Here is a 15268-nt window from a genome sequence, read left to right as displayed (position 1 = left end):
AGTTCAGGACAACTGCAAAACCTAGGGGACGCGATTTTGTTCACCACAGCCCAAGTCATATTTTAGTCACTCCTATTAAGCGATACTTAGCCAGGATGTGCATGTAGGTGCAAACAGGGGGTCCTGACACTCTCCACCAATATTCTCTCACTCCCTCCTTTAAGCAGACAGTTTATGGCAAATTATTTATAAACCATGGGCTCTGCCCTCTGTTTCCAATATAAAAGCAGAGATTGCACTTTGCCCAGTTATCCAGTGCTAACATAGGGCAACAAAGTCATGCCATGGGGAGGGAGGGGACTTCCTTTTATTCACTTGCCCATTACGCTGAGATCTCCCTGTCACTGTTTCACCACTACCCAGGAAGCAGGCACCCGGGCTGACAGTTCACTCCCTGCACACTGCCGGCTCCAGCGTCCTCCGAAGAGGCAAGAGCGGACCCGTCGAGGGGAAGGCAGGGCACTGGGGAGCACTTCGCCCCCAGAAAAGCGGGAGCAGCGCAGAGGCTTGCTGCCAGTGCCCCGGTGCGGGGGGGTGGGATGCGGCTGTGTGAGCGAAGTCTCCCGCTGGTGTGGGTGCGCGCCGCCCTGCTGCTGGGTGCCCTGCTGCTGATGGCAGCCCTGAGCTTCCCCAGCACCTGGCGGACCTGCCCTGACGGCCATCACGCCACTGCTCCAGATGATCCTCACTGCCGCCGGCGTCTCTTCCGGGTGCTGGAGCTCTCCCCCAGACAGAGGATCAACTGCCCACAGATTATCCGTGGGGATAAGACAGCCCTCCAGGAGGCCCAGCTGAGCAGCCTGGAAGTGGTGAACCGAAGGGTTCCTGGACCTGCCCTGACGGCCATCACGCCACTGCTCCAGATGATCCTCACTGCCGCCGGCGTCTCTTCCGGGTGCTGGAGCTCTCCCCCAGACAGAGGATCAACTGCCCACAGATTATCCGTGGGGATAAGACAGCCCTCCAGGAGGCCCAGCTGAGCAGCCTGGAAGTGGTGAACCGAAGGGTTCCTCTGACACCAAGTGACTACCTGAACATGACAAAGGACTGCGGCAAGTTCAAGGCGACCCAGCGGTTCATCGAGTTCCCACTGAGCCAGGAAGAGGCAGAGTTCCCCATTGCCTACTCCATGGTCATCCACGACAAAATTGAGATGTTTGAGCGGCTCCTGCGATCCATCTATGCCCCTCAGAACATCTACTGTGTCCACGTTGACAGCAAGTCTCCAGCTGACTTCCAGGAGGCCGTGCGGGCCATCGTAGCCTGCTTCCCCAACGTCTTTGTGGCCAGCCGCCTGGAAAGTGTGGTCTATGCCTCCTGGTCCCGGGTGCAGGCTGACCTCAACTGCATGCAGGACCTCTTGCAGAGGCCTGTGCAATGGCGCTACATCCTCAACACCTGTGGCACTGATTTCCCCATCAAGACCAATGCTGAGATTGTCCATGCCCTGAAGATGCTAAAGGGGCAGAACAGCATGGAGTCAGAGAAGCCCTCGGCCTTCAAACAGGAGCGCTGGAAGTACCATTATAAAGTGGAGAAGGTCATCTCCCGGACAGCCACGCAGAAAGCGCCACCACCCCACAGCTTTCCCATGTTCACAGGCAATGCGTACATTGTGGTCACGCGGGATTTTGTGCAGCACATCTTCGAGAACCCCACAGCACAGAGGTTCCTTGAGTGGGCCAAGGACACCTACAGCCCCGACGAGCACATCTGGGCCACCCTCAACCGCATGCCCGGCGTGCCGGGTGCCAGGCCTCAGAATGACAAGTTCCACCTCTCAGACATGAACGCCCTGGCCCGCCTGGTCAAGTGGGAGTACCTGGAGGGTGACACCAGCAAAGGCGCGCCTTACCAGCCCTGCACCGGCAAGCACCAGCGCTCCGTCTGCATTTACGGGGCGGGCGACCTGGCCTGGATGCTCCAGCAGCACCACCTCTTGGCCAACAAGTTCGATCCTACGGTGGACGATGTCGCCATCCAGTGCCTCGAGGAGCACCTGCGGCACAGTGCGCTCTACGGCCGGGGGCTCTGAGGGGAGGCCGCGGAGAGCCCGGGCAGCACCCGCCGCCGTCCCTGGCCGAGGCTGCCCGGCGGCGCGTCAGAGGCGGCAGGAGGGGCCGCAGAACCGCTTCCTGAGGCGGCGCGTGACCCGCTCTGGCGGGGGGATCCCTCCGCGGGACGGGCGGGAAAGGCCCCCTGAGGAGGAGTGGCGGCCGCGCGCGCGTGAGGGGAGTAACGGTGCCTGCGGGCGCCGCGGCGGGACTCGTCTCAGGAAATGCCCGGTGCCCAGCGCCCTGCTCCTCCCCCGGGCCGCCGGCGGCTCCTCAGAGACGGCTTCCGCACGGACCCTCTCCACGAGACGGGGGTAGGGTGTTTTTCCATTCTCCTTTGACAGCGAGCACAGGGCTTCTTGTTGTGGAGGGGCAGGGCCGGGTCACGGGCCACCTTCAAGCCGAGCAGAAACTGGAATGAATTTGCCTTTCTACGAAGCGCCTGGCAGGCCACCCGCTCCTGCCACCTGCTGCCCTGCTCAGCTTAACACCTGGCCTTTGCACCCCTCTAAAGTTTGATTTCTGACACTAGCCATTAAAAAAGAAAATCCTCCAATAAAATCCAATAGGCTAAAATAGATGGCTCTTTGGTGTTCTGTATCTCCGGTTGTGCTCCTAGCCAGAACTGTTAAACCAATTAACTCCCCTGCACCCCATTTCTCCATCTGAAACAGAGGGAGAGGGATGCTCACGTCATGGTGTGCAAACCTGCGTTTTTACAGCATCTTCCTCTCTCTTTGCCTCTATTTTTGTGAGGAGACCTCTTGGTAATATAATTGCCATACCCAGTAGTGTATCTGGCCTTTTTGATGAACAAAACAATCATCCAACAAACACACTGGCCTTCTCTTCAGTTGCTAGAAGCTGAAAAGAAAGATTGTGAACTTCTTTATTTTGCCCCCATGTATTTTTCCAACTTCTTACATTAAACCAGCCACTTTCCATGGATCCAGCAGCTTCTCACTGTATGTAATGCTGAGGGATTGTTTCAGTTGTCTTTGTGCTATCCAAAAAAATCTTCAAGTACTTGTCTCAGGAAACACTCTTACCTTTGCAAATTCAAGGTCTCCAGTAGAGGATTAGCATTTATACAAAGAACATCTGAAGCAATTCCATAGCACCAGGCTACATTTAGATGGAGTTATGACTGCAATCACAGATTGCACACTGCAATCAAACATTGATTTGAATTGAATGGGAAGATTAAATAACTGACTGGGAAGGGTGTGCCACTGCAATTTTGTTAGACGTTTTTAAATGAACTTGGTCTTAAAATGCTGATTTGTAAAATGCCAGGGTGGTTTCACAGGAAACATAGGCAAAAACCCTGGCAAGAAAAGCTCTCAAATACCCAAGGTATCGCTGGGCATTTCGTTATTCAAAAAGAGCAAATAAAGCCCTAGGGTTGCTGGTCCCAGTGGTAAACTCTCCAATTTACGGAAACAGACATTTGCTACAACACAGATTAAAGCTTTATGGTAACCTGATAGTAACATAGATAATGTGAAAATGGTTTCAGCAGCAATTTCAACATTACATAGCAAATATCACAAATATCTCTATGTCTAGTATATTCATGTAGAACAAACTACGCTTCTGCTGACTCAGGGTAAGAACTCAAGTCTCCCACCATAGACGACTGCTTCTAACCACTGCTGCCTGACCCGATTTTGCTTGGTGGAGCTCTTTCATTTACTTTCAATTGCTATTTTGGGCTAAAGTGTATTTAACTACTGCCAGTGGTTCACTGGGAGCCTGGGATACGATCACATTTCTGGACTAAATCAGGCAGAGCAAGGTCAGTGTTTCTGACTATGGCAAGGTGGTGGTTTTTCTCCCCGTGGAAAATGGAGAAAAAAGGTGCATATTCACAGCGAGAAAAAAACCCATACTTTCCTATTCTAAGGGATCACATCAAAACCAAACCCATCCATGAAAGAGATGTCTTTAAGAAGATCTAAGTAATTTATTTCTCAAAGAGTCTTCTGAGCATCTACAAAAAGCGAAAAGGTGTTTGGGGGTGGAAGGAACCTCAGCCTGAAATAGTGCAAGATTCTGAAAGATGGACCTCTATTATTTTTATCCCCTTCACTCTGTAAATATGTTTAACTCTCTCAAAAATAGGCAGTATTGCTTGTACACACTATTCAAGTAAGAGTGCTCTATCTCTCATTGACAGACACTTCCCTGGCAAAAATGTCCAGATGGAGAGACAGAGACAAATACGTAGATGTTGGGGTCGGCAAAAATGCACCACTTCAAATCTGTTCCACGGTAAGTCTTTAGGAATGTCATATTAATTTTTCTTTTTATGTTACTTGTTGTGATCTGTGCTCTTCCTGGTTACACCCAGAGACAGAATTCTAAGTATTTATCCACATTTGAAAGAGTTTGCCGGTAGGACACAAAGACCTCAAGTGAAACCAGCATACCAAAAAACCAGCTTGGCGACACACCAAGAGGACAGCAGTTACCTAACAACATAGCCTACACAGCCTTCCCCATTCAAAGAGATCACTGATTTTTATGAAAACAAATATTCTGGCATTATTATCTTGGAGGAGTCAGCAACTTTTAAACTTCCACATCCAATTCTCTTGATTCACAGAAATTTTTCAGTTTATGTTGGTGTTATTACACTTTTATCTCAGATGATTTGGTTCCATAAACAAAGGCTTATTTTGTGCAAATTTATTTTCAACTCACCCTGTCCTTTTATAAGTGACTTAATTTCTTCTGAAGGACCAAGACGACTCCCAAATTCAGAAGGTGAACTAAGACAAAAAATATTCTTACAAAGGAATGTTCTCAGCATTTCCTTTTCCAAAGACATTAGAAATGTTATTTTTATGAGTGCAGTCACATGTCAAAGGAGTGATGATACAAAAGAAAAAAAAAAAGAAAAAAAAAGAATTTGCATCTGGCAACAGGGCACAAAGAAAGAATGTAACTTGCCAAGATTAGTTGCAGAACTTAAAATAGAATAAACTTCCAATAGAGTAGGACAAGCTGTAGCACAAAGTAGCACTGACCTATCAGAATATAGGATCACCTCCAAGAAATCGGTTAAACCTCATATGAACTTCATCAGTAAAACCTTGGGTTACCCAAACTGGAAATACAGTCATATCAGAAATATTAGTGTTAACTTTGACTAGTGAGAGGATGAAAATCTACTTCTGACACTTCCATCTACAATCAACTAACAACCCAAACTTTAAATAAACCACCTCCAGTTGTTTAAGGAGGAAATATGTTGCAAATTGCCATTTACCTTTCAAGGTATGCACAGGAGAAACGTGAAACTATAATTCTGAACCCTAATAACAGATTTATTTTCTTTAAACTCACCTGGCTTTAATTTATATTTTATTTCCAAGTGGTATTCACTCTATTTTTATAAGAACAACCTAATGCAAACTGAAACTGTCACAGGACATATTTACACAGTGGGTCCATGAACATCTCAACTCCAGTTTCCTTCTTGCTTTGCATTTCTTTCATACTCTATATGATCATCTCTGAAACGTTCTATAATAAGGAGATAGGTCAATTGAGATAAATTCAGAGGAGACCAGGTAATAAATTCTGAACAAACAAGAAGCAATTGTAAAATGTTTGCAGTCATGAGTAAAATTGATTCATGAAACAGGGTTAAGGTGTCTTTTTTCTTCTGACTGCAACAGCAGTGATCGTGAAACATTAACTAGACTCTCAGTGAACTATTTTCCACTTCCTTGGAGAGTGCAGGCTCTTTCAGCACCAGGTGAAAATGAAAATACTAACATATCTGGGACTTTCTACTTACTACTACCTTTTTTTTTTGTGGTTGGACTCCATGATCTCAAAGGTCCCTTCCAACCATGGAGATTCTGTGATTTTGTGATACTAAGCCATACTGGCTAATTTATACAGTAAATTTATCTTTGAGCAAAGTTATTTTCCTAACAAAGATCACCCTTTAAGTTATAGTGAAGTGCTCCTACTTTTCTTCCCCCCCGCCAGCAAGAACTTTTAGAGTACAGAAAAGCAAAAGTCACTAGTACCTGAAGTACTGGTTCAGTACTACTAGTACTAGTAATTGAAATACTACTTCCTGAGCTAATCCTTAAAAGCAAGTATCTGTGTTTTGAGTAACTCTCATCTATCTCACTGTACCTAGTCATTGTGTAAAATTACATAAAGACCCTGATTAAACTTGTCTTCTGGGAAGTCATCATAAATTCTTCCTGCTCTGCCCTTTCCTTTAATTTGTGTCTCTCTGATAACATTTAAAGTCAGGGATTGACATCCTTGACTGAGCAAACAGCTTATGTCAGGCAACATCCTCTTTTGCACACTTAGGGAATTCACAAAATCCTCTCTCTTGGAAGCCATGTTTAAACACAGCCAGTCACCCACAGCCACTTCTGCATTGGTGTTTATTCTTCCCTTTCTTTTAGTTAATTTACTTTCTAAGTAGAAACATCCCTTCCAGCTCAAGGTCAAGGTGCAAAGGTATCTCTTAGTTTCTCTCTGCTACTGATAGGTGGAAGTAACTGTGACCTTTCTGAAGAAAATAATAAAAATAACAACAACGAATTGGTCCATAACACTACAGGCGAGGAAGGATGGTTTGTCTTCCACTAGATATTAAAATAGCTTAGTATAACAAAAGTGCAGCTAACAGTTTCAGGTGCAAGTTGAACAAATATTCCAAGACCACAAAAGCACATTAATCATATGAACACAGAGGGATTAGCTGAAATTCAAACACAAAAAATAGCAAGTGGCAAGAAAGCTATGGAGAGTAAAGCAATAAAAAGCAGGATCCCCTTCTCTTTGCTTCCCCTCTCCTTCAGTGAACTGAAACAGCCTCCACAGAAGGAGCAGATTCGGGGCCTGGACCCAAACACCACCCCAGAAACATGGTTAGAGCCAAAAAGAACCAAGCTAGTGTCAGAGCTTGTGCAGACAGCTGAGAAGTCTGCAGGAATTAACTCCTCCAGAAGCATAGGCAAGCTCATTTCCTGCAGTGAGCAGGCAACAGTCTTCATCCCATAGGCAGATACTCCCTGAGGCATCACTGGAGCAATTCTATACATCAAAAAGGTTACTCCCAAGAATTATTTACACCTCAGTGTGCCTCAAGAGCTGTTTTCTAAAGAGACAGCAGAATTAACAGGGAAATACCACATGTTGAATGGGATATTTAAGAAAAAAAGGATAGTTTAGAGACAGCAACAACAACAAAAATATAAGAGAGAGAAAAACTAGAGCTAAGAGGGGTAACCTAGGAACACAGTATTTCCAAACACAATGCAGTAAAATGTCAGATAAGGGTGCAGCATCAGACCTATGTGACATTTACTGTAGAAGCTTTAGAAACCACAAAGCAACCCTTATCCCTGTTGTTTCTTCACATAAACAAAACCAACACTAACTTTTGCAGTTTTCAACAGTATATTTACTGAGCAAATAAAAGTAAAGAGGTGGTACTTGGACTTCTGCACTGTGACATAAGCGTGCAAGGAACAAGGCTGCCAAGGCTTCTCAGTTGCATTTACACAGATTGCCCTTTGGCTCTCAAGAACAACAGGCTACAGGAGCAAAGAATAGTGCTGATCACAAAAGTTTAAGTATTCTTTGTGTGCCTAGGTAAACTCAGTAGTCTGTGTGCATCTGGACTTGAATTCCGTGTCCTAGAAACACCCCACAGATGCAAAAGTATGAGATGCCTAACACTGCACTGTCATGAAGGAGATGAAAGATGCATATGTAAGCTAATTTCAGGAACAATAAGTAGTCAAACTTGTAGCAAAATATTTATTTTGTAAAGTAAAGTACACAGAAAACAAGGATTCTGCCATAAGAATGAAAAACCAGTGGCTTGCAGAACAACAGCTTGATGCATTCGCCATAACCAAACTGAGCTAGCCTGTTACCAGAAAATTTTTAACAGTGGTATTAAAAGATTAGCCAGATGAGAAATAAAGATTAATACCACCAGAAATTAGGCAGGCAGCAGCAGTACAGAAGGTCCAGGGTATGTGCTTGCCTTTCTTTCCTTCAGTTTTTCTTTTTGGTTGGTAACCTCTCTTCCTGTTGTTCTGTATGGCTCAGACTTCTGGCTTGAGAGAGGAATGTCTAGCTTACAGAAGCATGTTACCCACTCAGTACTTCTCATTTCTTTGCTGTTTCACCTAAAATATCCCTTACCCCCCACCTTGTGCATGCTTTCTAGCCTTTCACACGGCCTAAGCCCATCCCTTCATTATCACTGTGCCCAGGAATAGATTGCTTCCTGTACCCAACCGTTCCAGTTGCTCCAAAAATCTTTAAAGTCTGTTGTGCATTTCTTTTAAGAAATTATTACTAGCAATAGGAAAAATCTTAGAACAGTTCAGAAGCATCCATAACATTGAATGTATTTTTCACCTCTCTCTTGTTGCCACTCACTTAACTCAGGCTGAAAAACAAGCTAATGAAGAACATCATTGTCATTTAAGTTTGCATATTTTTTCAGTCCAGTAAGACTTGGGTATAGAGCATTTAAATTCATTTCAGAATGTCCATCTCCCTTTCAAATGCTTTCTTACAAGGCAAGGCAATATACAAATCTCAGTTTTCATGCCCAATAGGAACCAACAAATAAGTAGGGTAAATGATTCAATATATTACTGTTATGCATAAACACAGGGAGTATCTCATCATCTTCTCCTTCCAAAGGTCCAAGTCTAGAGCTGCAATAGGACTATTACTACTATTTTTTTTTAACAAGTCAGTAAAGTTGTCCTGTTTTATGAACATAATCCTTTCTGTTTCCTGCTCACATTGATTTGAGATTCACTGATTACGAAGTAGCAGACATCTTTGTCAACAAAACTATTTCTCTTTTCATTTGTGATTTTTCTCCGTATATACATTCATTACAGTATTTTCTTTTTCAGTTAAATATTTCGTTTCCTTTCAGTTAACAGCTAAGGTAGCACTAAGCCTGGGAGTGCTGAAGTAGTAGCATACAACTGTTGAAACACATGAGAAGTCTGATAGAGGAGTATCGATGAAATGTAAACATAAATCCATTCCACACAGTAATCTCACATCATCAGTACAACTGTGCTTTGCTACTGAATTTGTTTTTAATGGAAAAACACTATAGTAAATATGCTAATGCACACTTAATTGGAACAAAATCAGATATATAATTATGTGCATTAAGAGGGGGTCCAAAGGCTACAGAGAACTAGAGACTGAGAAATTTCTGCCCAGAGACAGGAAAAGACTGCAAAGAGTTGAAGGTAGGAACAGCAAACTTTTATAGTTGTAAGGGCTGAAATTCATGTGATTAGAGAACAAAAAATGTTTAAACCTAGAAGATGCCGGAGTCTGATGCAGAAAAAGAGAAAACCATGGTACTGATACACATTTACATCCTTTAAGATAACAACCTCAACAGAATACTTACTGTGCTGTTCAAATGAGAGCAATAGTCTGTTCTTCTGGCTTCAAACATGGCTACTTACCAATGTTTAGTTTGCAGAAAGGACATTTAGCATAGATACAAGACCAAAAAATTATTGGTAAACATAATATTTGGAAGTCTAGCAAGGAAGTTTGTGAACTCCTTTCTCACTTGAAGCAAGGGAAGCGGGAACTTAAGCAAAACCCATATATCCTTTGATGACCAAAGGTTGACCAGTCTGGAAAGGTATTAGAAGAGATACTAAAGCTTTATTACTTTTAATCAATAGACTGGGCCACTGACCCATAGAGAAAGGTTTCAATATGTAAATTATGCTCATATGCAGCACAAACTGAAGATTTAGACTGATCTGAAAACAGTTATGCCCTGACTTTTCTTCCATAGTGTTCAGTTTCTAGTGGTCTGTAAGTAGGCTGCTAGCATTCCAACAGTAACTGCTGTCGTCAGAAAAATGAGCTGTCAGTATATTCATACTTCTAGAAAAGAAACTATTTTAAGGAGTTCTTGATTGGAGTTACTTAGTGGAATATGTAAGTCTAAAAGGAACAGTTATCCTTTTGATATCTCAAAATTCATAGTTCAACTCTTTCACTGAACTTTGGTTGCCCAGATGTCCAATTAAATGTATTCCACATAAACACACAAAAAAACAATTAGAAAAACATTAAATCGAGCAGCACTACCATTTGTTGAGAATGTACTGCAATCTTACGAGACCCATTTTCACTATTTCAATTTGATTAGCTGTGCAATAACTTTCATACTTGGGTTACTGTATTATTAGCAGCGAGGGTACCAAACGGACAAATTTATAGATAGAAAGATGCAATAATAGACAACTGTCCTGGCCAGCACGAGCTGCTAAGCTTTTGTCCATGTGCTCCTCCCTCATTCTGGAACAGCCACTTCTTGCAATACTAATCAGTGCCACCACACTCTGTAGCTGAAAGAGCTCTGCATTTGCAACATCACTCTAAACACACTTCCACAATATTGCGAGGATGTATTAATGATTGTTTTAAAAAAAGTTTTCCAGTGATCATTCATTCACAAGTTTTTAAATAAAAGTTTATTACAGAAATTATTTTAAACAAAAAAGGCAACAGTATCTGTTGTAGTTAAAAAAAAAAAAAAAAGTAACATTGTATTTATGCCCTATATGGTGAACTGAAGAAATGCTACAGGTATTTCTTCCGCTGTCATTCTGTGACGCTTTCTAGTATGGATTAACTCACATCGGCATCACAAGAATTAAGTATGAACACAGTCCTTTCCATGCTTTTCTCCAGAAAGTGCTGCATGTCAACAGAAAAAATTGCAGAGAAACCACAGTTCTATTCATTCTGCAGTATTGGAACCAGTGTCTAGGAAAGAAAAAAGAAAGTGTGAATAATACATACCCTGCCAAAGTATAAATTACAGAGAACTGTTACCATTTTCTAATACCTTCCCCAATCTCAAAAGCATTTCCCAAGCACTTTAGAACACGTTCTGTACCTACTCAGTTCCCTCCACTGCTCCCAATGCAATGCATGAACTACTCGTGCTGTTTCACTTCTAGCAACATTGAAAAGAGCACAAAACCGCAAGGTTGTGCACACACATCGTTTTCTGTTAAGGCATTAAAATACAAGAAGCTTTGCTCTTTGCTCTAACTTGTAGTAATACACAAAGACTTTTCTGCAGCAGAGCACATCCGGGTAAATCAGGTGATCTACTAGAGAGAAAGGGGTTTGCACATGCAGTAGCATAAGCCGCTGTGGAGTGTGGGCTAGAGTTTATTACGTGTTCTGAAGCAGATGCAAGAACGAGCATGATCTTCATAAAACAATTGAGAGCAATTCTCTGTTCTGAACTTTCGTCAGAAGCACCAATTAACACCAGTGCAATTTCTGGTAATACTATCATTACTGCTTCCCTGTTCTTAGAGATATGGAAAAGACACAGAACTTGGATATGGACAAAGCCAAGTCACCGTTTACTATGTTCCTTTAGCAAGTCAACTTCTTGTGGGGAAAAGAAGGCCATAATGTTAACAGCAACTTTAGGTCACCTAGGTCTTTAAATCTTATCTGCATACTTTATCATGAGGGAAAATGATTAATACTTGGAAAGTAAGGTTTCCTCTATTAGCTATAATAAGCACACAAAAAATAAACAGAGTAAGATTATATGCTTGGCTACAACCAGCAGTTGAGCAAACAATAAATTCTGTCAACTATTTAGAACTACAACTAGAAGTGACTACTGTAATCATGCCAGGACCAGGAAGACATGAAGAATCTGTTTCAGAGGTCTAGGGTATATTTCAATAAAGCCTTTTCCATTCTCAGTTCTTCCTTTTAGCATCACTCCCCAGGAATGAAAAAAGTGGCAATATTTCACACATCCTTAACGATATTCTGTCACATTGATGGTTTTAAGAGTTATAAACAAGCTCAACACAGAAGTCACTAAATTACTCTTTCCAGTATATAATTTCAAGGAACATTGACAAAAGTAATCCAGCCAAGCAGATGTGGAGCAGACACTCCCATAAGCTGTGTACATACACTGGGCCTGTTGACCAATATATAAATCTTACAATATGCTTTGCAAATGCTACCAGAAACTTTTCACGTGCTTGGATCCCCTACTATCAAATCCAGCAAACAACTGCTTAGACACTTTTCTCAGACAATTGCTTGCTCGGACTGATGAACCACGACTTTAATTCCATAAAACGTGGTGCTGTTTTAACAAACCTGTTTGTTAAAACAGCACCATGACGAGAAAAATCACCACACAGAAATTCAACTAAGATTAGTTCCAACGTTCTAGTCACTGTAGTAGTATGTACTTCCCAACAACAGGGGTACATCACTCTCTAACACCGTCCTGTTTTAGTGCTCATGAGTCAGGGAAGCATCTAGCTTGCTTTTGGTTTTATTTCTCATCACATGTACAAGGGAATGCAGAGCCCTTTTCTGTCTGAATAATACTATCAGTCTAGCTTTAATCAGACATTTGGTCAAAGTTTTTTAAAAATTATCAAGTCTTGTGTCTCAGTTAATTTCTATCATATTCTATACTTACTTTTTCCATCACATGCTACAATTTTCACTTTGTCCACTTTCACAAGTTCGGTGACCTCCCTAAATTCAACATCATTCAATACAAATGTCCATACGTTGTCACAGAACCTGTATGTATTCAGAGACCCCTTTAAAAAGACAAGAGACATTTTCTATAGGATGCATCTCAAAAGTAACAGAAAATATGACGCTTACTACGTACTGAACTACATACCTTCTAGAACTAGGTTTGCCATAAAGCCAACTGTGAACCTGAATGCATACAAACTTGGCAATCAAGCAATTCTGACAAAACTGTAGTTTAAATGCCCTCCAGTGGCTGGAATTGTCAAGGCCACATAGTGACATGATAGTCAATTCAAGGGGAAGCTTCACAGGTACGCTAAGAAGTTTTATAATTTTTCTAATACGTATAAAGGATCAGTATCAGAAAAGATTTCTTAAAACGTGGGCCATCAGAAAAACCAGTCCCAGCAGCGATCATAACAAGGTGTGAATTCTGCAATTGTTTAAATAAAGCAATAGTTTAAATAAAACATCATCTGACTGAGAATGTTGATATGTAAACCTTTTGGCCTTCATCTTCACATAGTTTAAACTGATGTTCTTGAAGTTAAGCTCCGTTTTTTTAATTTATTCACTAAACACCTTCTGAACAGTTTTCTATATCGTGTTTCTTATACACAGCAAGTTAAGTGTGTTAGAGAAAAGAAGTTATACTCTTTTTAACATATCTATATGGTTTAAAAATCTAAGATCTGAAGAGCTCACTTCAATAATGCATTCTGCATAGACTGGAGAGGAAATATTAGGACATAAGTTAACAGGACAACTGTTTTTAGATTTTTTTCCTCAAAATTACAATCAAGTTGACATTTAACAGTTTGCTGGCTAATTAGGGTGGCTGGCTGAGGAAAAACCCCAAAACTTATTTTTCTATTGTAACTACAGAAAATAGCTACAAAATGAGCCAGTGACTTGTGTAAGTTTAGATCTACAACTCTCCAGTCTCTCTTCACATTATACATGTGGCCAAAAACCTGGCCTCGTCTCACTTCTGCTAAGTACAACTAAGAGAAGTAAAAGTCTCCTTCCTCATCTGCAAGACACTGAGGGTGGCAATGCTACCCATCTAAGCATTTCCCTCTTCCCCTGCTTTCATCTGCCCACCAGATCTGTTTCTGATTTTTGCATTCCTTCAAAAGATCCCTGGCAGAACACGAAGATAACAAGCCTTACAGTTCCATACAGAACATACATGTAAACAGTCGTTATTTCAGAGTCAAAATGGACCTCTGCAAGTTTCTGCTTAGAGCACACAGCTTTTAATGACATTCTGCATCAAGGTTTTGTTACTGTACCTCATAAACAGCTTTTATATATTGTTATCTTACCCTGAAATTGACTCTGTTCCTGACTCGTTGTGCCAGTGCTGAATTTATAGCTTTGTCAAACTGTAGTAGCACCTGTAAGGCCAGCTGAGGTGTGATTTGCTGTGACTAAAGTAGTTTTAAAAAAAGAAAAAAGGGAAAGTTTTGCATTGTTTCAAAGTAAACTCAAAAATGCAATAAAAATGAGAAACATCAAAGCAAAGCCGACGTGAAGCAGATCTCCGAAAGAACAATTTACAGAAATATTATGTTCCTGTGCTTACTTCCTTTTTCTATTTAACTCTGGGAGAAGAAACGATGTGCTGTGATGATGTTTTGTGCTACACAAATATTTCTTCTGATAAATATTCAGTGGAAACAACAGAAGAGCAGGAAATCGGTTACAGCGTTTCAGACGAACGTGGCTGCTCATTTACTGGGCCACACAACAGGGGATTACACCACTTCAGTAAAACATTTTCCTTCGTCTAGAACATTAAGAAGTAAGACTTCCCACCTGCGGTACCAATAGCTTTTGATTTCAATCAGTAAGTTTTCCAAACGCTGGTGAAAAAGTACCCTGATACAGCAACCACAAGGCTGTTTTAATGGCTAAGCTCTTTCTATTGAGCTAATTGCCCAGACCCTACGCCCCGCAGGCACCTGTATGAGCTCATCCAGACTCTCCTGAAGACTGTTCCCCAGCGTGGTGTTCCTGTACAGCTGATAGGCCATGGCTCACCACCCACTGCTCTCCTTCGGGAAAAAAAAAAAAAAACAAAAAGAAAGAAAAAATAAGATATATATAAACAATACAGTAGAGCTCTTCACGTACGATTCAAGCAAGAGCAAAGAGAACTTCAGAACCACTCCCAAACACCGACCGACACTACGGAGGGCTCGGGAGCACAAAGCACCGATGCTGCCGCCGCCCGCTCGGCGTCCAAACCGCCCCCCCGCGGGAGCCCGTCACGGCAGCGGCCGGCGAGCGCTGGGGACAGAGCGGCCTTGCGCCCCGCCGCTCCACCGGCCCCAGCGAACCCGGGGGAAGGTACCGGCCGCCGCCCCCCAGCCGCGGGCAGCCCCGGCCCCGGAGTCCCCCGCTGGGGGCGGCCGCCTCCGGGCCCCGGCCTCACCCGCTCGCCGCCGCCGGAAGAGGTCGGGCCCTTCCGGTCCCTGGTGGCCCGGAAGCGGAAGGGCGCCGGTACGTCCCGGTCCCGCCCCCGGGGCGGCCCCGCTGCCAGCCCGGGCCCGGGCGGGGGGTCCGCGGGAGCTCGGGAATAAGCGCTGGATTTGACACCGCCA

The 15268-nt window shown here is 43.0% G+C and overlaps 2 protein-coding genes across 3 annotated transcripts; one reads left to right on the top strand and one right to left on the bottom strand.

Moving 5' to 3' along the window:
* The first annotated feature begins 539 nt into the window (after positions 1-539).
* On the top strand, positions 540-2630 carry LOC106889370 (beta-1,3-galactosyl-O-glycosyl-glycoprotein beta-1,6-N-acetylglucosaminyltransferase 3-like). Its single transcript, XM_014944295.1, has 2 exons — positions 540-759; positions 864-2630. The coding sequence occupies exons 1-2, from the start codon at positions 540-542 to the stop codon at positions 2033-2035; spliced, it is 1392 nt and encodes a 463-aa protein (XP_014799781.1). The 3' UTR covers positions 2036-2630.
* A 7935-nt stretch (positions 2631-10565) lies between these two features.
* Positions 10566-15160, bottom strand: GTF2A2 (general transcription factor IIA 2). Of its 2 annotated transcripts, none has more exons than XM_014944757.1 (5): positions 15100-15160; positions 14627-14719; positions 13988-14092; positions 12595-12721; positions 10566-10883 (listed from the first exon to the last, which is right to left on the bottom strand). In XM_014944757.1, the coding sequence occupies exons 2-5, from the start codon at positions 14696-14698 to the stop codon at positions 10858-10860; spliced, it is 330 nt and encodes a 109-aa protein (XP_014800243.1). In that variant the 5' UTR covers positions 14699-14719; positions 15100-15160; the 3' UTR covers positions 10566-10857. The 2 variants fall into 2 exon arrangements, with proteins under 2 accessions (XP_014800243.1, XP_014800242.1); XM_014944756.1 differs by lacking the exon at positions 15100-15160 and adding an exon at positions 14848-15093.
* Between the last annotated feature and the right edge of the window lie 108 nt (positions 15161-15268).

The sequence above is a fragment of the Calidris pugnax genome, unplaced genomic scaffold, assembly GCF_001431845.1.
Source record: "Calidris pugnax isolate Ruff unplaced genomic scaffold, ASM143184v1 scaffold70, whole genome shotgun sequence".
NCBI classification, from domain to species: domain Eukaryota; kingdom Metazoa; phylum Chordata; class Aves; order Charadriiformes; family Scolopacidae; genus Calidris; species Calidris pugnax.
Note: the sequence above shows the minus strand (reverse complement) of the source record. Positions and strands in the feature narration are given on the sequence as shown.

Excerpts from the sequence above, each read along its gene's own strand:
- LOC106889370 (XM_014944295.1), top strand. The coding sequence starts at position 540 with ATGCGGCTGTGTGAGCGAAGTCTCCCGCTGGTGTGGGTGCGCGCCGCC. Across the intron at positions 760-863 it reads CAACTGCCCACAGATTATCC|ATGATCCTCACTGCCGCCGG; the intron begins GTGGGGATAAGA and ends CCACTGCTCCAG.
- GTF2A2 (XM_014944757.1), bottom strand. The coding sequence starts at position 14,698 with ATGGCCTATCAGCTGTACAGGAACACCACGCTGGGGAACAGTCTTCAG. Across the intron at positions 14,093-14,626 it reads GTCTGGATGAGCTCATACAG|TCACAGCAAATCACACCTCA; the intron begins GTGCCTGCGGGG and ends AAACTACTTTAG. Across the intron at positions 10,884-12,594 it reads TGTAGCATGTGATGGAAAAA|ACACTGGTTCCAATACTGCA; the intron begins GTAAGTATAGAA and ends TTTCTTTCCTAG.